The sequence below is a fragment of the Pholis gunnellus genome (genome assembly GCF_910591455.1).
Source record: "Pholis gunnellus genome assembly, chromosome: 10".
Classification (NCBI taxonomy): Eukaryota; Metazoa; Chordata; class Actinopteri; order Perciformes; family Pholidae; genus Pholis; species Pholis gunnellus.
In genome coordinates, this window is record NC_136537.1 from 16,555,372 (window position 1) to 16,578,552 (window position 23,181).

The 23,181-nt window shown below is 44.2% G+C and overlaps 1 protein-coding gene across 2 annotated transcripts in view; it reads left to right on the plus strand.

The window, feature by feature from the left end:
* The first annotated feature begins 770 nt into the window (after positions 1 to 770).
* The window catches only part of atp11c (ATPase phospholipid transporting 11C (ATP11C blood group)), a 39,803-nt gene continuing 17,392 nt past the window's right edge, over positions 771 to 23,181 (plus strand). For both annotated transcript variants that reach the window (XM_079167011.1, XM_079167012.1), the window contains exons 1-6: positions 771 to 1,262; positions 14,057 to 14,176; positions 15,580 to 15,669; positions 20,466 to 20,546; positions 21,959 to 22,066; positions 22,859 to 22,987. In XM_079167011.1, coding sequence (XP_079023137.1) covers positions 1,236 to 1,262; positions 14,057 to 14,176; positions 15,580 to 15,669; positions 20,466 to 20,546; positions 21,959 to 22,066; positions 22,859 to 22,987 — 555 coding nt within the window. In that variant the 5' untranslated portion in view covers positions 771 to 1,235. The remainder of the gene's footprint in view (positions 1,263 to 14,056; positions 14,177 to 15,579; positions 15,670 to 20,465; positions 20,547 to 21,958; positions 22,067 to 22,858; positions 22,988 to 23,181) is intronic.

The window sequence follows — 23,181 nt, forward strand, 5'->3', positions numbered from 1 at the left end:
TTCATCTTTTACAAATTGTTTACTGTTCATGTTTTATTTGTAAGTTTGATTCTTAAACTTCTCTATAAAGATGTCAATGTTGCAGCTGTTGAACCTGAAAGCACAAAACACATCTCATACTCTTAGATAATTTAAAATCAAGACTTTATTCAATTCTTAGAGCAACTCATTAAAGACCTGCAAATCACATGCGGACACTAGGAACTTAAGATATGTGTTAAAGGATTTTCAAAAAGTTCTGTGAATATCTACCTGCTAATTGTAAGGGAAGACTAGTATTAGTATTGGGGAATAATCAGAGCCTAGTAATATTTCTACAGGCTGCAGTGTAATACAAGTTTTTTGTATACCAATTGCATTGTTTGCAATATGTTTTTGGACATATGTTATTTATAAAAGATTACCTGTTGCTTGCTTTCGCTGCATCTTACGGTTGTGCTGAGATATTTCTACAATATTCACCTAAAGCTTTTTATCCATCTTTCTGTTATGAGGGATGTAACTATATTAAAATCCTCTTTTGCATCGTCAGAAATGTACAGGAGGCTTTTATTCAATGCTCAACGATCCCTGAAGTGCAATCACAAACCGCCAGTTCTCTCCTGTAGCACATGCAGGAATAGGAAAGGTTGTAGTTCAAAATCAGACCACATTACCCATAATACACTCTGAGCGAAAAGTCGCCGCACCTTCGCCGGGTGGAGCTTGTGAACGTGGGGACGTTTGTGGGCTGCTGCTGGAGTGAGAATTGTTTGACAGGGAGAGAGAGAGGTGAGGCGACCTGTGCAAGGGGGATTTGGAAGAGAGAAGTTAGTGGTTTATTTGAGAGTGTCTCCGGCAGTTTGCGAGTCAACGGTTGAGGCACAAATGAATCGCACGAGTCTCAGCAACAGGGCAACGAGAGAAATGTCAGGGACCGTTCCAGCCTCGAGCGAAGGGAAGCGCGACTAGTAGGCTTTCACCGCAACGCGGAAAATATTCAGGGGTGAGAGAATGCGAATGGTGAGAAGATACCGAAATCAAACAAAATGGAAACGATGTAGCGTCGCTGCGACATTTCATATAGCTAGAACTAACGGTAGAGTAGAGAGTAGATAGCTAAAGGGGCTAGCAGGTTTAACTAACATACATGTAAAGTTATTCTCCGGGAGAAGCTGAAGCAGAGCTTTGGAGGCGTCTGTTGAATCGGGAGGGTCCACCAGTGTTGCGAAATCAAAGAAGATAATCACAAGAAGATGCTACGGAGAAGACTGAACCGTTTGGTATGTGTGCCCTGGCATCAACACCACCACACGCACGCACACACCCACGCACACTAATTGTTAGCTTATGCCATCCTGCTGCTCCTGCTAGCGTTTTTAACTGCAGTGACTATGTATGTCCTGAAAGAATGTTGACTGGCATTCCCAGTATTTTCCTTCTTTTCCCTCCACATTTTGGCCGGAAATCCGTGAGAAACTTGCAGCAAACTGTTACTTCACACTGCCTGGCAACACGAAACCAGCGGTAGTCTCACTTCATTGCTCTGTTAGCTAACTGCTAGGTAAGTTCTTCTGCCAGCCAGGAAGTCACGACGGGTGCAAGTTGATGTCGGCCAAACTAAGAGTCATTTTTTGTCTGGCATGTAAACTCTCAACCTTCTCCAGAACCGTAGCATCACATGTTCAGTGAGCCTCACCTGTAACAATGCGTGGAACACAACCCAGGAACTACAGCTCTGGTAAGAGAGCAGGCTATCTCATCTACCTGTCTCCAGAGACCTGGACTGCTTCTCTCTGGGGTGCCAACATGCTAAAAATATGCACTCTATTTAGAGACGCTATGACCTGCATCTAAAGATACTCTGTGTAGCCTTTATGCTCAGCATTACAGTTGAAACTGTTAACGTAAGCCGGTTAAATCAATTAGTCACATTTAATAATCAATTGAATTATTACATCCATTAAATTAGCCAAACTGTCACTGGATTTAGCTTTTATAAATTTGAGGATTTGCTACTTTTCAGTGTTCTGTTTTTTTCTACATGGAATATCTTTGGAATTTAGACCATTACTCAGACAATATAAGAACAAAAAACATCTGTTTCTAACTGCACTACTACTCTTTGCTCTGACTTTGCATCCATCCACCGGATTTGTTGAATTTGGCATTTTGCCAGCGTGAACTGCTTTGACATCATATTTCACGATTGGTCAATTTAATGCTTACCCTTTTAAAGTTCACCCGTCGGTTTCACTGCCCTTTTCCCATACATTAATCAGCCATGAGTGGGCTCGTTGAAAGCGGAGTAACTATCCGCAAGGCCAGGTTTATAAATGCTAAACCGCCTTTACTGCCTCTTTATCGTCCTCCTATGCACCAGTAACCTGTTGTCGCCGGTGGTTTGAATCCCCCACGGGCTATGTGAGCAGTATAGATAGCGATAGTGAATAAGGGGAAGCAATATAATAATTATAGTGCCTGACCCTCCTTCCGGCCTCACTCTAAGTGTTGCCAGGTCAGCTGATTTTTTCCCTCCTTCTGGAGAGGATTGCTGCTGTAATTTCTCTCCAGTGTGAGCTCGCAGTAAATAATATTTTGTGCGGGGCAGTCAGCCACACTGCCATTGATGCGCACAGCGCCGTTATCTGAGGCTCTGGCTGTCTGCCTCCTGATACACACTGAAGCCCACGGGGGGTACATGTGCATCATGAAGCGGGAGAGCAGATAGAGGGACGAGGGAAGAGTGTGACTGCTCATACCAAAAGGCACCGAGGAGGCTCCATGTGTCTCACTTGACTCTTCCACTATGATGCGCTGTGCCGCTAAACCCTGAGTGTGTCTTTTGGAAAAGCAGTAAAGATGACTGTGGGAGCGAGTGCGGCTGGGCTTTTCATCGGGGGGGGGGGGGGGGTGGTCCAGAGGTTGTAATGCTCTGACAGGAATGTGAAATCACACAGTTGCCTTTGATGTTCGTTCAAGCCCTTGAAGGCAGCAGTGTGATCTGTGAGAGGTGGAGCCTGGCGGCGATAGTATTCATTGAGGAGAACAGCACCGTCACATGAAAACACCATCACCCAGGCAGCACCTCCAGAAGGCCTCCTCCTACTCTCTGGCTTGGTTGAAATCACACTTGGGAAGTTGACCGTTGTAGTACTGTAGCAAGTATTCCGCTGCCCAGTAATGAAGTACACTGAAGCTCGACAGGTACTCTTGCCCTGTGCACAAAGACAGGAAACGGTCCCGGTGAAACAAATGGAATTACTTTGAGTTAATAGAATTTAGTGCTGAAACAATTAGTTCTGTAATCACTTAGCTAAACAAGCATTTTGATAATCAGTTAATTATTGATTTCTTTTTAAGGCAAATCTACTAAATGTTCTCTTTTTCTAGCTTCTTGATTGTGAGGATTTGCTGCTTTTTTTTTTCTTATCTGATAGTAAACGCAATGTCTTTTAACTCTATTTTAGAACACTTTGTGTACAAAACAATTAATTGAAGATAATAATAAAACCCCAAATGTGATGGATATGTTAACAAAAACAAACTTAAGTTAGCTGGACTGTGTCAGGGTTTCTTGTGTGAAGTATAAGACGTGAAGGTTGTTTTTACCACACATGATGTAGGATGGCATTTCAACAGCATGGGGTTATTTAGACAGGAGCTGTAGAACGCTTAAGATATTCTGTATTTTGTCTCGGTAGCGTGCTAAAATACCACGTGCTATTCAATCAAACGGTGGTGCAGAGACTCTCGCCTCCAGTTTTTCCTTGTGGTTTAGATTTAGATTCACAAGCACCCCATTGATCTCTTGACATTTAATACTTTTTTTCCCTTGCTTTGTGAGTTGTTCTAGTTTTAGGGTGCAATACACTTGTGTGTTTAAGGCTGTGCAGTGAAGTCTCAAATATTTAGTGCCTCTGCTCAGGGGTCCTGCTCCTTCTCGGCAGGGCTTCCCCCTCCTCTCCAGCCCTCCTCGGCCTGTCCATCCTGCTGCAGACTGTTGCACTGGAGCCTGCCAGTCTCAGATCTGTCTCTACTTCACTGTGACCCATGCCCCGCTAAACAGGCCCTTACCTGGCAGGAGGTGTTGTTGTGTATGTTTCTGAAGTGTTTCATGTCAAATCCGTTTGGGAGCCCCAGGGCTCTGCAAACCGGTTTCTCAGGTCACCTAAGAGCAATGGCAGGTCTGAGACTTGCACACAAACCTGTGTGCACACACTAACACAACTGCACATCAAGGTGATTTTGTGCCAACGTAAACGCACAAGGTTGAATTTATTTTCACCGTTGCCACTCTTCCCAGGGGAAGCAATAAAAGAGGATGTTTTTGTACCTGCTGCTGAACGATTCAGTAGTTCCATCTGACCTGCAGGTGTTGGGCTAATGAGTCTAACTTCCAGCATTCTAAGCACTTTGTACCCGATGCTGTTTTCATGACTGTATCGTGGTTCTGCTGCATGACTTACCCTGCTTCAGAATGCTCCAAATTGTGTTTTCTATATTGCGGGACAGTCTTGCTTTTATATGCTCTAGCTAGTAGCACCTGTTGTAAACATATGAGAGCAGTTAGGTTAAGAGTCTCCTCTGAAGGCAACAGACCATACAAGGCATCGTAGGACCATTTGATTTATCAGGTCTGTTTGATTAGGAGAGATGCCTATTGATTAGAGCTGTGCTCCGTTTTGCCGCCATTAGTCTTGCACCGTGAGTTGGCTTGCGGACAGAATTGCTTACTCCGATTTCTTTCTCTTCCTTCCTCTCTCCATCTGGTCTCCTGCACGCTGCCCAGTAATGGAAACCCAGCCAAAGGAGCTCATCTGCAACACACAGCAGGATAATAAATATATTTAGTGTGGGGAGGGTGGCACTGTGAAGGAATAAACGGCCGGTGGTGGGACAGCGGGCTGATGAAACATAGTGTGGGGTGGGGTGGGGGGGGTGGGGGGTGGGGGGGGGGGGGGGGGGGAGTAAAGAAAGCCCTTCGTGACTCAAACCCGAAACACTGGAAACCAGTGGGTGTACCTGTTTTGCACCTCTCCACCTAATGGACACTCTTTTCAGCTTCCTGTAGCGGTTCACATTGGAGTGGGCGGGTCAATTTAGATACAAGGGGACCATGGATGGCTTTTTGTGGCAATTTTCCACTTTCTTTTAAAAGCTAGGTTGAATTCTCAGTTTGTACGTCTAAATAATTCAGGTTGCTTCATTTATTTTGAATTCTGCTCACATCACTCCTCCTTTTTTCCTGACCCACGTATCCTCGCCAGGCTAGCAGCCCTCCAAACGCATGCTCGTCATCCATATATGTATAAAGGCTCATCCAGAGATTTTCTGTGCCATGCTCCAGCTCTAGCATTACCCAGAGAGCATTCGCAGTGAGATGTGAAGAGAATGCTGAGATCTGTGGGGGGGGGGGTATATATATATTTTTCTATGTCTCACTCTCTGAGCACGGAGGGAGGAGGTGAGATGCCAGCATCTGTGATGTTTTGTCATCCCAGTTTTTATTTTTTTTGTTGTCACCTGACACAGAAAAGAAACCGCAAAGTCCATGTGAGGATTTAACGAGTGCTGCGTGACATTCCCCCTCCCACACACACACACACACACACACGTGCTCGCATGAACACCCAGGTTAGGCAACAGCCTGCAACGGTTATTTCCACGACAAACTCGCAGCTATGCAGGCGGTACAGCTCAGTCACAGGGAGGAACATGAGCGGTTTTAACGTGGTCGCAGTTCAGTGGGAGGAAACGTCTGGTGAGAAAACCCAAGTCAACCGTGCCATCTGAGCAGAAGCAGGAAAGAGCCACATTGATTTTTGTCATCAGACCCATTGCCCTCCAATGCAGTGTCTCAGGATAATTAATTAAATAGCAATTACAGCCAGCGGAGCTCAGTACATTATTAAAGATAATGTCATCAGTAGGGCTGCAGCTGAGATGGAGATTTTTTTTTAAATCTTGTCAGCAGCATTAGGACACACTGTAAATGCATTTCTGTTGGTGTTGCATGGCGCTCTGCCAGACATGGTGAGGGAGGGGGGGGGGGGGGGGGGGGGGTTGAAGCCATTGTATTTTGCAGTTTAGCTAAGTTACAACCAGTACACTACATAGAAAAAGAGCAGCTGGATCCAGCACCTTCACTCTAAGAAGCTGAATCTGGTGATTTGTCGCACAGAGCGAATGTGCACTTGGCTGGAAAAACCATACTCCATTTATGGCTACACTACTTTAAATTCTCTTTAATTATGGATTAAAGTGTGACTAGGCTGCTGCTCAAAATGTGCTCACTTTGCCCGCTCTTAAAGCACAAAGCATGGAGCTTTTCTTTTTCCATAAGAGCCCCATTCACTTTAGTCGTTCTCTCCGGGACTTACTGAGCTAACTTGTCCAGAGGATGGTAGCTGTGGGGACAAAGTTCAAGCTGGAGTAACGTATAATCTCTGAAGCAAAACCAAAGCCTCAGTAAATGAAAGCTTTCAGACTATAAACCAGTGAGAAAATAACTTGCCTCCTGAGAACTTGTTTTGTGAAGTTTAGGCTGCGCTCTAGCCTTCTATTTAGTCTGTGTACGCTTCTATTTTGAGGAACAGTGGGCCTCAGATACACCACCACAGACCTCTTGTCAGCAATGTGTGACTTGCTGAAACATTTCCTTCTGTAAAGTCTACAGAGCCGTACATTTCTTTATCATCTTCTCTTGTGGCAAACACTCCCTAAGGTACAGTAGATGGCCCACAGTGCCCACAGGTTTCCCACCAGGGATTTGCGTAGTTTGTTGTTCACGACATATCATGATACGTTTTCTGGTAATTCAATAAATGAATAGTCTATATTGAATAACCACATGCTAAAACCTATTCTTTATACACTTGTGTGAATTACACAAATGAAAAGTATATTCTCATTTTATTTAGAACTTGAGTGCAAAAATATGCGTAAGTTTCAAATAAAATTATAGCGAAGAAAAGAGTGAATATTCCTAGCTCTATATTGTGTATTGATGCACACAAATACATAGTAATCAGATTAAGACAACTACACTCTGCTTTCCTGTAAGCACAATTATTTTTTCAATTCAGATGTTGTGAGAAACACACATACTGACATCAGTACATGCTCATCAATTCAGACAACGCAATCGTGTGTCATGATATCTCTATAGGATTTCATCACGATACGATTCCATTGAAAGACGACAACTCATCGACCAGCACTACCTCTTAACTAGTCACAAAATGTTCATTTTTACATTTCTGTAAACTGTAGGCGTTGCAAAATTAGTTCGCACAATATACGTCTGTGGCTCTTTTGAGATGACCAAATGATTGAGGAAGCAGCTCAAAAGTACGAGGTCTAGATGAGTTTCCCCTCCTCCCCGTTGTCGAGGGACTGTGCGTAATGTAGGCCAGTACCAGCCCGTGGTACAGTACGCTCTGTGTCTCGTACAGCTGCAGCGATGCTCGTAGAACAATGAGCCTTTGCCTATCCACAACAGCTCCTTAGGATCAGCCCTCGGGTCAAGTTGGACCGTTATTACTCTGTGGGGCCATTCACCACTGAGCTCAAACGGCGGAGAGAGGAGAGCGTAGCCGCTGATGTGGGCTCTGTAGACTATGCCACAGGCCGAGTGTTGGTGGATCCATGATGGAGGTAACACCTGTTGGATGGGGTAATGGTATTTTTAAGACGTACCGATGAAGATGCGCACCCACTTGTTAGAGATATTTAGAGGACAGACTAAAGCTGAACAAGAAAATATCAAAAAGTTTCCTAAAGATGTAGTATAATGCTATGAATTGTTTTTGATTTTCCTGTGAGACAGTATGGTTCTACTGTATTCAAAATAAGCTGGTTAAATGAAACTAAATGAGGTTTTGTGTGATTAAAGATGCATTGAGATCGTCTTAAATTAAATAAAGCACCTTTGTGCTGAAAGTAGACAAATGAGCCCATGTGATGTCAAATTGCTTCATTAAGAACTCGCACAGGAAATGCAACAGAGGTGAATACTTCTTGAAGTCATTGTAGTGACAAACTTTTCGCTGTCGGTTTGATGTTAATGTGTCTATATTTTTCTTCAAAAGAGGATGTCGCCTCTGTAAATAATCTGCAGCCGAGGCAATGCGCGCCTGGATGTGTAATCAAATCTGAGCGAGTTAACAATTAGTGAGACGGAGCGAGCGTGCAGGAAGAAGACAGGCCGGTGGGCTGACAGGACAGAGAAGCGAGTGCCAGAATAGAGTACCGCAGTGACTAACGGCGTTGACTCAACGCGTGCACCTTTCCCCTTGCATTCAAGCATTCATCACTCAACTCTATTCAGCCATAAAAGCAACTTTATGTTGCTGTTCGGCCATTTTTTTGTTTTACTGTTGTCATCAACATTTCTTGCAGCGGCTGACTGGAGGTTAAACATTTTCTCTGGTATTTACTCAACGAATATCATTTGATGTTTAGGCCTAGACTCCCAACGTACTAGATCTTATCTTAGGACTTTCCCTGTTATGGTTTTTACCTGAATGTGGTGAGAGGAAAACCGCTAATATGCGCCACATTAAGTGGCAGATAAGGTTGACCTGTGATGAATCCACTTAAGCTGAGAGCGACATCATAAAAGCTGATAGGATAGATAAGGTGCCGCTGAAGCAGATGTTGTTAAGTAGTCGAATATGATAAAGGACTGAGCTGCCCACTCTTCTTATGTACTGGTGCCACTAATGAGGCATTAGACTGTGTGCAGCTCACTTTTGTGCAGAGAATTACATGACATGGATACTAAGGTCTAATAGGAACACGGACTTAACAACGAATCTGTCGTCCTCAGTGTTCGATGTATTAGTAGACGTGCAGGAGACACAAGCATATAGGGCCCCAGTGCTCTTACTTAAACACACGGCTCCCTCACACCTCATTAAATGCGTTTAAGTGGATCTTCTTTCCTGTAGCCAAGTTACGAGAGCAGGCGAGCTACTGTATTCTTTTAAACGGACTTCTTTTCGATTTGCTTCAGCACTTTTGTAAGAATAAGTCACGGGATTGATTTAGTTTGACCTCGATATCTATTTGTGTCAGGGTGTATCACTCTCTCTGTGCCAATGTCACACCTGTTGTCACTAACCCCTCTCCCTCTACACACTGTGGTAGCATCTTGATCTGCCGGTTTGCTCAGAGATGCTTGTCAGTTTCACTTCCTTGTCAACAAACACTCCTCTTCTGGACACGCATGTGTATGCAGCCGGAGCCACGCTTCAGTTAAACTTCGCTTGACAAGTAAAGACGCGAGAGTTAAACACACGTTGCAGTCCTGAGAGCCTCAACCACTTACTCTATGCTCTTTGACAGATTTGCAGACCATAAATGGCAACATGTTAACGTCAATGAGGAAGGGCTATGTCAAAGGAAACTGGATGTGGAGTTTCTATTGTTGTGTGTGTGTGTCACCTGAGGGTCAGGCATGATGATATGTGACCAATTCAAGGGTCAGGACAACGGAGAGACGCCTTTTAAGATGAGTGGTGGTCTTCATGAACAAACAGTAAATCCAGTTGCTTTTGGATAACAGTAGTTGTATGGCTGTCATATGGCATGAAATATGTGAGTCTCACTGTCCCTTACACCACTACATCTGTTAGTCTAAATTCATGGATTTATCAAGAAAATAAGTGTTAGTTGCAGCCCTAGTTTGGAATAAATACATATTACTTCTATTAAAATGTGATTTAAAAAGAAAAAAAGACTTCTATGGTTGTTTGTCCACCTCGTGTATATATGTGTCTGTATATGTATGTATGTATGTGTATGTATGAGTAATTATAATGCATTCTTACAAAACAACAGCACCAGAGTTGAGTCAACCTCTCTCGTTTAATAATTGTGATTTGCACTGCGAGGGAGATACCGTTGTGATGGATTAGGGTTACTGTGCACATGGCCTCGTACTTTTCTCGTTAGCCAGTGTGTCTGTTCAGCTAGCAGCATGCAGATTGTGACAAAGCGGGACAGTCACTGAATAGTGAGATGGTGTGACAGGACGCGATGTCATCAGACCCGAGTCATCAGACCCGAGTCATCATTGGGAGTTTGGCAGTAGCTGAATGCAGTCTTATATCCCCCCCCCCCCTGTCCCCTCCGGAGCCCATTTCACAATTTGTGCATAATTTGATTTAGAGTTTCATTTAATGTAAAGCTTCAGAGTCGCGCAATTCACTAATGCACCATTTGTTTCTGACTGAGCTATTACGTCTCGGCTCAAATTAGCATTGGATGTTTGCGTTATTGATCTTCATTCACGCTTTGTTGCGGATGCTTTTTCGTCGAGGATGAATCTGCTGTTTGCTGTTGACATGCTGGCGCTTGACTTTCGGCCACTTTTCCTTTACTTGCTCATCATTGGCATTGAACGGCTTTGTTTGACCTTTGACTCATGATGTATAGATAATGCAATCACTTTCATTTTTCCCTACATTAGCATTTCTTGTTCCCTATCTTTGAGCTGTGCATTGCGATCACGTAACTGCTCAGAAATGAAGCGGGCCTCGTGGTCTGACCCTCATTATATTTTACAGCGAATTCTCCACTAAATCAATCTCCATTCAATGGTTATTTTCTTATCTTTAGGACCCCAGGGCTTAATCTACGTCCTCATTTTACATAGAATCTCATTTCCAGCATTAATCATGTGTGTAGGTGCCAACATTTCTGTTTGAGAATAAATTCTCAGGCCCAGAGCTTGCTTATGTTGGTTGTTGCAACAATGTTTCCGTATGTTTTATTAATCCGAAAGGCCTGCAACCTTGAAACTGTGCATTAGCGCGGCTCTTGTGTATAATCAATCCTGGATGGGCACAGGTGATAGATGGCACTAGCGGGAGCCAGCCAACGTATACTGTTGACTGTCTGACCTGTAACCCTGAAGGCACAGGCCAGAGCCCTTTGCTGGTCCTCTAAGCCAAGGCTAATTTGCTTTGTAAATTGTTCCTTACTTGTGTTTTTATATTTTGTATGCGCAGCCCTTTTTTTTTTTCTGGACCCACATTGTCTCCCCATGTTATACGAGGTGTTCGCTATTTTATATCGGGGATTCTTTTACATTTGGAGCATTTCTCAGAGTACACAGAGGAAGGATAACTGCCAGAAACACTGTATCTGATTGAAATAAACAAAGTAGTCCATGGAGGTCGCTGCTCCTTCTTGGTGCTGGTTGTTGTTGTTGTTTGATAAAGAAAAACCGGGATGTGCTTGTGTCCTTGGATACTTCCTTTCTCCTGCACTATTTCTTCCTCCCACTCTCTCTCCCCTCATTCTCTGGCAGCCAGCTCCGTCTGGTCCTGCTGAATTAGTGTCAGTGTGTGCCGAGCGGGTAGGAGATGGTAGATCTGACAGCCATACTGAGGTGTGAACGCGTCTGCTCATGCGTAAGGGAGCATTATGTAAGCCTTTTGGTTCTCTTCTCTAGTCCGGTCTGGAGAGACGATGGGAAATATCTCAGAATTAGGATTTTGTGTTATTTGACTGCTCATGAAAAGCAAATTATTGCATAAACTGGAGTTATGTCGGCTGCTTTTTTTGGCCCCAAATGCATAAATTAGGCTTGTAAGTGAGGCTACTCTTTGATCTCACCTCTTGTCAGCAACAGACTTCGGGCAGCTCGCTGTCCAGGTGGCCGTAATTCACACATTCCCTGGGTCTGGTCCAGGATCAGATGTTCATGGTAATCCGTCCCCTCAACCCACATCTTGCTGGCCTTTGTATTAAATAAAGCAGATCCCCTGCCTGCATAACCTTAATCATGTACAGGCACAGTAACAGCTACACTACTTGTACTTGAGCTGAGGGCAGAACTATAACTATATGATAATGTAATTTGAGGGAAAAAGCACGGGCAGTTTGAAACATGCTCAAGCTCGTTTTCAGTTTGTCGATTGATTTAATATTTGGTTTAATTGATAAATGAGGTTAATTATATCATTAATTTAGTGTGATCATCAACCATTCACGTATACAATCACAATCTGAAATATTTAACTAATGTATGTTGGCAGAAACGTCCAGAGTCCACTAAAAATAGTTTATAATCATTCACGAAGCATGCATGAACTTGCTGACGGAAAAACAAAGTTCTTCACATTACTTTGACTTAAATGCCTCTCTGTGATTTAGACGTGTCATTGAACGCCGTGTCCCATTTTCCCAGCGTAATTTAAACCTTGGCACTGGAACAAGAGGAAGAGTGGAATACGAGTTAATATCACAGGATTGCACATGAGAGGATGCAGCTTGTTTACGGGCAGACAAGCTTGTTGGGTGTGTGCTCTCTCTCTCTCTCTCGCTCTCTCTTTCTCTCTCTCTCTCCATAACTCCACAAGTGAAGTATGAGTGTTTAAACCCTTTGAAGTTATAGTTTCTTATTAAATTAGTAACAACAGCAGATTGAGCTCATTAATTGAGGCAGCGTTGCTGACATTTCATGGACCACAGTGATAAAATCAGTTGGGTGTCACCAATATCTGGAAAGTATAATTTCCTTTAAAGAGAAATCTTCAGGTCAGATTGGAAGATCTAAGGTACTTATGGAACAATTATAGATTTTTATAACCTTACGTCTTCGCTTAATTGATCAGAGGGATAATAAACAACATAAAACATGGATACCACTGTATTCCAGTACTGGTCAACAGCTTATGACTAATATCTTACAATGTTTATTTACCGTTATGTTACACTTGAAAGAGGTGGGAAAAAGTCTTCATGCATATGGTGCGATAAGGATCATGCTTGAGAAAAAAAAAAGATGAGGTGGAAGCAAATTTGTCTGATCCAGCATACTGGCTTCGTTGCTTTGACCCTGCAGCCCTCGTGTCCGTCCACCCGAAGCCTCAGGGTGTCAGGAATAGATATTGAGATCAGTTTTCTGGGCTCCACTCTTCAGGACAGAACCAAAATGCATGTGTGCTTGTGCGCAGTTTTTTTTATTAATTAAAGATCCCGTATAATGATGGGGAGTCGTAATGGTAGTGCTGCACTAATATACTGGATATGTGCTGGTAATGCCACTGCCCTTAGTAAAAACACTTGCTCAGACATGACTGATCCACTTGAAGTCACGGTTGACAGATGACAGGCTAGAAATGAGGGAGCCAGCCGCTGTTATTATAAAACTGTAACAGTGCTTGATGACCCTTTTTTAAGAGGTAATGTGTGAATGTGTCCACTTTAAGTTAAAAAGCGATGTTTAGTTTCAGCCTCTGGTTGTTTCTCACACAGAAGAATGAAGCCAATCAGCTTCACGCAGTGCAGCAAACTGATTTTATGTTCAAAAAGGAAAAGAAACTGGCGTAAGGCGAGCTCCTGTAGAGTCAAGACCTTGACTTGCTCTGTGATTCACCCTACCTGCCTTTTTATAGAAGAGGAATTTCCCCGGCCACCTCATGTCGAGGTTAGTCCAGTGTGTCCCTGGCTCCTGATCCGACTCCTGAGTCTTTACTCCGTCAGACATTTGGCTCGTGCATGCGTGCACTTAATGCGTGTGGGTGCACATATCACCCTGCCATCTGCATCACGACGAGGCAGCTCATCCAATAAATCAGAGCGCAGCATTTTTCTCCTGGCTGTCCGCATTTATGACTCGTTTACCATCGACGAGCGACCACCTGGGAGGGAAGGAATTAAGTTATAGTCCTCGCACAGTCACCATTCTGGCCCGTTGACCCCTGTCACACTTTTCTGTGTCCTCTCTCTGAGTTATTGGCTTGTGCTCAGCAGTGGAGTGCTTTTCAAGTTTTTTTTAATTTGCTGCACCACTGTAGCATTTCTAATCTCTTAATACTTGACCTGTGGGTGGAATTTAGGCCTCATCAAACTTGCACCATAAAACAAGTTGTTTATTAATTGTATTCTATATATTTGTTAGATTTAACTGGGTTTGTTTAATGTCTAATCTCTGTTGAAGTGAAGAGACGTACTAACGTATCCTCTCTTTCCTTTCTCCTTTTATCTGAATCTCTCTCTCTCTCTCTCTCTCTCTCTCTCTCTCTCTCTCTCTCCCCACCTCTGCTGCTTCGTCCTCCAGCTTGGCCGAGTGGAGAACAGAGTAGAGAGTAGGACTATCTATGTTGGTCATCGGTCATCTTCCACCAATGAGGCTATCATCCCACCCAAGTTCTGCGATAACAGGATTGTGTCTTCCAAGGTAAGAAGCACACACACACACACATGTATGCCAGAGTGCCCCAGTCTTTGCCTTACACAGGATGAAATTCATATAGCTCTGTTTGTTTCCCAGCTCCTCTGTGTATTCTGTTTCACCTGCCCTCAAGCATTTTTCTTCTCTTATCTAACACTTGGATTGAACTCCTGAACATTCCTGTGTCTTCCTTTCCTTTCTTCCTCCTCCCACTGCCTCTCCACATGCTCCTCTTCTTCGCTCCCAGCGGAAGGCGATTATTTGTTTGTCAGGGGAGCAGTGAAATACACGGCTGCTATTAATGTACTGGCAGGGTGGGAAATTTGGTCGTCTCCCCTCTGGGCTCTGATAGACCCCCTCCCCCCCACCCAAATCTAGCCCCTCAGTGTCAGCGGCAGGCTCAGGCTGGTGCTGGCTGACTTGCTTATGGATATGAAGAAAGTGATGAGAGGGGAAGCGGTGTGAGAGTAAGACTGCAGTGGGATTTATAGTGGTGCAGAGCGTCCCAGTGAGGATGGGCCAATCAATTGGCTCCTGCCAGTATGTCAGGGTAAACAGCCTTTAAATACCCCGGCTGTAGTGTTTATGCTCCTCCATGCCTCTGCTCTCCATCATCTTGTTGCGTTTGCAATGGCCGGTCTTCGCCTCTCCTCTCTCTCGCTCCTGTGCTACTGCACCACCACCCTTCACTGCTGCCCCCCCCCCCCCCCCCCCCTTTTCTCATTACTTTCACTCTCTTTTCTGTCCGGCAAAATGAGATGAGGCCATTCTGCTGCCGCTGCATTTCAACGCTATCCCCATGCAGACGTTCCCTTTCATAAACAGTGCCTTAATGCTGTGTGTGTGTGTGTGTGTGTGTGTGCGCACTTGTGTTTCTCTAGCCAGGCACTTTAAATTGTGGCACCAAGTTACCGGCAGGGTGTTGTCGAGCCGTCTCTCAGGGATTTAAGCAGATAAAAGTGTTGCTTCAGCCCCGATTGGTATCTGCAGTCATGGCCACTTATAAAAGAACAAAACGCATTGGAATAGTCCCCAACATGATAAGTTCATCGGCTCTGCATTCAAGGGTAGCCAGATTAAGGAGATAAATCGCTTATCTGAATCAATGGAATACCTGTGGTCCCCCAAGGGCCTTCTCCCTCGGCAGAACAAAGAACAGAGACTCCAAGCTATTGAAGTCTCTTCCCCCCCCCCCCCCCCCAGACAGAATGCACATATGCAAGAGTCTGAATATTGAATGCCTCTAATCTCTCTCCTTGCCAAGCTTTTTGTTAACCTCCCTAAATTCTGTAGAAAAACACCATGCCTGAACGGGAAAATTATGCAGAAAGAAATCCACAAACTGTAATACCGTTTTTATTTCTCTGTGACCTACATGCATGTTTGTTTTTGTCTCTTTCTTCCCACAGTATACAGTTTGGAACTTTCTACCAAAGAACCTGTTTGAACAGTTTAGAAGAATTGCCAATTTCTACTTCCTTATCATTTTCCTGGTGCAGGTAAGGACAAGTTTTGTCAGGTTTCTTTTGTTTATCATTGTTAAATTACAACTTTATAGATGCCATCTGTGACTGTGGTGTTGTGTAACAAGTTGATGTGTGGTGAGGACCTGTGCGGCGTGTGCACCTCTGATACCTTTTCCACACAACCCGATGAAACAGGTTAAAGCCTGTTGATGATCGAGCTCAATGGGTTAATGTTTCTCATCCAACTTGGCTTCACAACCTGTGTTCCGTACACCAGCACGACGTGTTAGTTTCCTGTGTGAGGAGGAGTGTGATGTGAGAAAGTGTGGCCATTTGTATGAGGGCATGGCAGGTGGGAAACGGATACTGGATGTGTGAACTGTACGGTACGACTGAGAAGTGTGTTCATCCAAGCAGGTGACACATGTTCCACACATTGTTTAACAAGCTGCTGTGTTACATGGCCTTTTAAGACAGATGTTGTATGAAGCAGGAAATAATGCCATGGTACTGTATGAACAAAGGTATAAGTGAATCAAGAGGGAAACAAATTATAAAAGGGATCTACATACAAAGACACACTTGTGCATATACTAACATTAATCTCACCTAGTTTGTGTCAAGACTTATACATCTGAATTTGATAAGTGCATTGTTACAAAAGGTCTATCTTTCTTAAGAAGGATCCATCTTAAATTTGAAGCTAGCTGTATGGAACTCAACTCTTCTATTAACCAATTACCCAACTAATTAATGGGTTTTGAATGGGCTATTAGTACCAGGACTCAGGAGCTTGCAGATTGTATTTTTATCTAACATAGCAATACTGAATTCCCCTAGAATTAGATGGGAAGGTTTAAAGATGAATCTGTATTTAAAGTCTTGTTCACTCTCTATCAAAAATTGCATAGTTTTTGGATATCCCAAATATTTATGGTAAATAGAAGTATGTTTTTTTTAATTGGACTTTTTTGCTTTGATTCTCAGAAAAGAAAAGAGTGGTTTTACCAGATTATTTTGGTTTTACGTATATATGGCAATCTAAAATCTGTCATTGTGAGCATCGTGCCCATCCTCATGAGGAGCTGACTGACTGAGAGCTCCAGGAGCGCTGACCAAACGGCTTTGACTGGCATCCTTATTCCCTTGCTCTGTGCTCTTAAGTGACCTCTCCTCTCTCCTCTTTGGGATCTGCCAGTTGTTGATTTGTGTATGGAACCCCAAAAACAAAAAAAAGAGAGATTAGTTGCTTGCATCTGCACTTGCTCTTCTATCATCTCTGTTCCTTTTTCTAATCCGTGGAGATGGAAACTAACCTCTCTCCTGTTAGCGGTAACCCAAACTATGGAGGCAAACAGCCCTCTAGTGTAAACAGGTGCTGCCGTTGGGTCTGCTCAGGAGGGATGTGCTCTATCTAGTCGCATACTGACTGAATGAGCTCACAGTGACTGCTCCCAGAGGTCCAACACTGTACTAAACTGAGAAATATCTGCTGTCGCAAAGAAATTCCATCATTCAAGTCAAAAGCAGATCAATTTCAGAGTTTATTTTTCCCTCCAGCCCTTGTTTCCACCAGTATTTACAGTTAACAGCCTCTATTTTCCAGTTTGTCTGGCTTAACTCCATATGATCCTCAGCTAATGGATAAAGGTCCTGGATTTCTGGACAGTTGTGAGCTAATGTGTGAAATTATCGTGATAGAATGCAGTACACTTATGTGGGAGTAAACCACCAAGCATGTTTGCGTCACTCTCACAAACGCGCGAGGATTATCAGTGTGTAATGTGTGCAGTGCAGTGTTTGTTTGTGTGTGAATACATTGTATGTATGTATGTATGTATGTATATGTGTGTGTGTGTGTGTGTGTGTGTGTGTGTGTGTGTGTGTGTGTGTGGTTGTATGACTCAGTGGGTGTCCTGGGTTTGCTGACGGTGTTTACCCAAGCTGCAGCGTGGTTGGCGTTTCTCCACTAATCCAGAGTCTCTTGAGGGGCTCCTTATCCCAACCACTCAGTTTTTCCCATGCAGCCTGCTATTATATCAGAGAGAGAGAGAGAGAGGATGAGAGAGAAACAGGTACACACCCGCATCTCAGAGACGGAAATAAACCTTCTCACTTCCCCCTGAGAGCCTTCATGCAAATGCTCTACCAACAACCAAATCTCTCCCACCCTCCTTTGGTCTCTCCCTGTCATTTGTTCTCTTTTCTTTCTGTCGTTGTTGCTCCCCTTCTCTCTCTCTCTTTCTCTCTCATTCCACCCATCTCTGCAGCGCTGCACTGCTGACGTCAGCAGCCAGGAAGCCCTCTTGTACTTCTCAGTGCCACAAATAGACACAGGCTGATAAAAAAGCACCACTCCGCTATAAATAGCCATGCACGTCTTTGCTTGAATTTGATCGAGTGAGAATAGAGTGCAGTGAAAGAGTAAGAGAAACGGTGATGAGAGTGCAAGAGAGAAAAGACAGAGAGAGAGAGAGAGAGAGAGAGAGAGATACAGAGAGACAGAGAGACAGAGACAGGGGGAACAAAAGGGCAAAGGGGTAGGAGGACGCGAGGGCCCATAGCGCTGCCCTGGGACCTCGGGGACCTGCTGTCCGTCGCTCACTCTGACACACTTCCTGGCTCAGATGAAGGGTTTTGTGCTGCTCCGCTCCGCAGCTCTGATATCACACCAGCATATCAGCAGCAGCACACAGTTCACTGCTACTGCTGAGATGTTTTGGCTTTGCATTTGGTGCAGAGGAGGAAAAGGTATTTGGCCATCTGGACGTTTGGTGGGAATCCTCGTCAATCAGTGCGGATAAGCGGGGAAAGACGAGCTCTGGGAGAATTGTGCGTTGTTTGGCCCGAAGTGCAGTTGTTTGAAGGTTTTGTGAAGGTTTTAGTTTCCTCAGGAGGTTGCTGTTGCAGTAGTTTCTAATGCGTCAATGATACTATTGACGCATTAAAAAGTAGTTTTCACCCTATTCCAAAATTGATGACTGTCCTTGATACAGTTGTTTCTGTGAAGCTGGGAAGTCTTTTAGTGTGAGTCACTTTCTGAGTCAGAAAGTGCTTTTTTAGAATCACTATTTATGAACCGATACTAAAAAAGACATGATCATTTATCTCTTTTTTATAGTCCTCTATTGTACAGTTGCCATCGAAATTGTCATAAAAGCCCCAAAGATGAATCTACATCGAGCAACATTTATGCTGAGAGTTGGCGTTGTACAGCACTTTGTCAGGTTTGGCCATCTGGCTGCTGCATCAGAGGGGCATGCTGTCCTCAGCCCTTCCTGCTGGGGCCTTGTTGCGCTCCGTTGTGATCAGCTAACCTTCAATCCGGTCATGGGAGTAAACAAAAAAAAAAAAAGTGCTCCATCACCTTTCTCCAATGTTCATCGCATCCGTACTTCGGGAAGGTTTCTCCTCTGAGGGTCTGGTCATCACAAACAGTAAAGGGCCAACATGACCGGGGTTAAACCCAGCTGTTCTCGAGAATAAATCAATGTTCCACTCGCAACACAGCCTATAGCAATGCGCAAGGTGTAATGAGTCTTTAACACCGAGCCCCCACCCACCATCCTCATGTACAACACACTGTTCTTTTGAAGCATTGAGCACTCTCACCTCTGGCTCGCTACACCTGAGGCTACTGCGGCAGAATCCGTACTTTTGCTTCTGTCTCACTGGAATCGCCAACCTCTACAAATATAATGCAGACTCTCCTCTGAATCTGCACTCTCCTCCAAATGGCCGATGTGCGCTAGTCCATCTCTGCTTTGTAATTGATTAATCCTCCAGTTAATTGTAGTCACAGTAAAGCTTGGGTGGGATAGTAGCTCACTGACTTTGTACTTCCTGTGTGTGTGTGTGTGTGTGTGTGTGTGTGTGTGTGTGTGTGTGTGTGTGTGTGTGTGTGTGTGTGTGTGTGAGAGAGTAGGTATGGGTACTGAATGTGGCTGTCCGGGATTACTGAGCGGGCGGCAGTTTTTTTTCATTCTTAGTCCACGCACAGGTGAATAAATCACTGGATACTGCTTCAAAACACATCTCCTGCTCTTCCTTGAACTGATGTCTGTCTGACAGCTTGTACCGCTCCTGGTTAGAATACCAACGAGCTGGATGTGTTGTGTCTGTGCGCGCTGGAATACGCACCCCTGGCTCAGGGGGGGAGACCAGCCTGCATTCTGCAGGATCACAAATGCACGGGTAAATCCGTCTTATGATGGTTTTAAGAAACACACAAACACACACAAGGCCATTTGTGCGATTTGGGCTTAAGCTGGGAGTCTTGGTCAGGTGCTGCTCATAAACCGATTGTTTCCTGATCACTGGTCCCACACTTATATTACGTGACACGCAACAATGGAACGTTACTGTTAGATTCCCTCACGCACAGCTCGGGCAGGTAAGGTGAATCCAAAGCTTTGAGTTGGCCCTCTCTCATGCCTTGGCAGAGACACAGAAGTGCTGGCATGCCTGCAGATTGAGCACTCTGCCCCTGGCCCACTTGATTAAAAATTCTTTGGTCCAGAACCTCGCTCGATCCATTCCGGAGTGTAAATGTCTCCCTTGTTTCCTACCGACGAGCACATTTTAGGGAATAGTAGAATTGCGTCACAGAAGCAGACTACACCCTGCATTTAGAGGGCTTGCCCCTTCCTCTCTCCACCATCGCCACGCACTCCTCCCTCCGTAACCACAAACGCACAACGCTGCAGTGACACTTTGTAGTCATGTCTAGCATTTAATGCAGCGCTTTTCAGTTTGAACGCCATATGTTTATTGTGAAGTGTTAACGTTACATTTCTCTGAAGTGAAATCATTTTCCCCCCCCCCAATAGGTGATAGTGGACACCCCCACCAGCCCAGTCACCAGTGGCCTACCCTTATTTTTTGTGATTACAGTAACCGCTATCAAGCAGGTAAGACACTGCCTAATGATGCCGATATGTGTTGTTCATAGACAATTTATTGTGATGTCTATTGTCATCTGCTCATAATGCTCCTCAGTGCATTATACCTTTCCTCTCTCTATATAACATGAGTCCCCCTGCCTTCATAACTCCCTGCTCTGATTTCTGTATAAAGTACGTGACTAATGCTTTCTTGGGTTTCGTATTAATGTGCTCCGCTGATGAATTCTGATGAGTGAGTGAGTGAGAGAGAGAGACTCGCTGTATTACATAGATAGAAATTATCAAGGGCAGGGTCTATTTCTTCCACTCTGTTGCTTCCATGTCCCAGCTTTAGATGTATTGTTCTCACGTTGGTCGACTCCTGGGGCTTTGAAACGCACAATAGTGGGTGTGCTTCCTTACGAAAATACATGGGACTCACTGATAGCGCTGGACTGCCTTCAGCCAGGCTTTGAAGTGGGACAGCAAGGCGGTCCGCCCGACTCTATTAGTCAGGCGTAGGTGAACTGTACAGTTCAACTGACCATCCGTGGAATGCTTCCCCTTTCATCCACCTGGCATCGTTTCTCTGCATCACTCATCCAGACTTTCTCTCTCCTCCTATCACCTTTCCTGGTAATTTTGCTTTCTGGCTCGAGCTCCGCCTTGGCACACACTCTGGTTTCCCTCTCTACCCTCTGCATCTTTGCACCATCTCTCTATCGCTATCTTAAAGTTCTTCTGCTGGCATTGAGTAAACCCCTAAAGCTAACTTTCTTTGAGTCTGATGTAATATAGTTATTTAAAGAATCCTGAATTGTATCCGTTTTGTATAAGCTTGTACTTTAAACGAGCCAAACAATATTGGTCACCGTCACCCACTTCCACTGACTGCTGCATCAGTAATATAGTCCAATGTGTGTGTTTCAATGCATGTCACCTCCTCTGTGGGCCTGGAAATTATGGTCCCTTATAAAATACCGATAAGCAACGGCGTTGACTGCTTATTTTGCTCATATGTCTGATATGACACTATATGGACGTGCTAACAAGGTTAAAAACTTGACTGTCTTTTGAGGTGGTCGTTACAGTACTTGAAATCTACACTAGGCTTTGTTGCCTTAAGCTTCTGCAGCCCCAGGAATCATTTTTGCATCCGTGTCAGTATTATTTCACGGCATACTGTTCCAATGCACTGCTGGACAATCGCTACCCCATTCTTCTGCCGCAGATAATGATGAAATGCTAAATGTAAAGATCATATTGTATGCGCAGACATTTCTTTGTCTTGTCCTCTTCTCTTGGTGAGAGGTCCTGTCAAACCTTTATTGTGTGAGAGTATATGCCGATGTCAGTGTCCTGTCCCTCGGAGACAAAAGTTTGTACTTTTAGTTTTATCAAGCAAATAACTCAATTCTGATTTTGATATGTTTGCGTAGGGCTACGAGGACTGGCTGCGACACAAGGCTGACAATGAGGTGAATAAGTTCCCAGTGACGGTGCTAGAGAAAGGCCTGAGGATACCGAAGGAGAGCGAGAAGATCAAGGTACCTTTCAGCAGCCACATCCACTGGAATAAACATTTCCTTAGAGACACATGGCCAGTAAGAAGCTGCTGGCAGCTTGTCATGACTGTGTTTGGAATACAAGCACAGGGGAGGAAAAAGCTCTGCATGCTCAACTGATTAGATGTTCAAACATGGGTGTGATGGTAATTCATTTATCCAGGGTGTTGTGTGCAGGTTAGTTCTCCAATGTATTCTTATCTGTTGCTCTGCAACACTGTTTACAAAGCTTAAACATTCATTAACACCATGTATACATATTTATGTATGTGTATATATACACATGCATTTACATATGACTCCTGGTTATGTTACAGGCCTGCTAGTGCTGCCGACACCACTGGGAATCTACATCCAGCTGTCAAAACCAAGACATTGTTGCTTTGTATGTTTGCTTTTGTACAGCTGTTTCCCGCACAGGAGCTCACACAAGTTCTATGTAGGCTACCTCCTAGTGTGAAACGGACAACAGCTAAAATAAACATTTAGCAAGCCAAAAGGAGAGTGAATACTGATCAGTGGTCAGACTCACGGATGCTCATGTTGCTCTGTTTATGCTATATCTTTAAGTTAAAACAAATTAGCCACAGCGAGTTGAAAGCAAATTGGCGGCGATGTATGTTTATTTTGGAGTCCTTCTGCTCCCTGCTGGTAAAGCTGTGATTGTTTAAACTTCTGTCACTCATCCTGTGCCAAATCCTACTGATCCGGGGCCTACGAAGAAGGAGAAAGCAACCTGTGAAAAGTCTTTGTTGGTTGTTTTCCTTTGATCAGGTTGGAGATGTTGTGGAGGTGAAGGAAGACGAGACCTTTCCCTGTGATTTGATACTGCTGCAGTCTAGCCGAGATGACGACACATGTTTCGTTACCACAGCGAGTCTGGATGGAGAGTCCAACCATAAAGTAAGACGGGCCGCGCCATTAAGTTATATTAGCTATAGTTATACTTTATGTTTTTACAAATGTGTTTCGCTTATTAGGCGATGGAAAGTGCGTATAGCAAAGCATCCTATTTTCCTTGTCTGCGTGTGAGGGGTAGGGGAGGGCAAACATGATAACTTGACCTGAGCCAGTCGATGCTCACGCCTCTCTTTCTC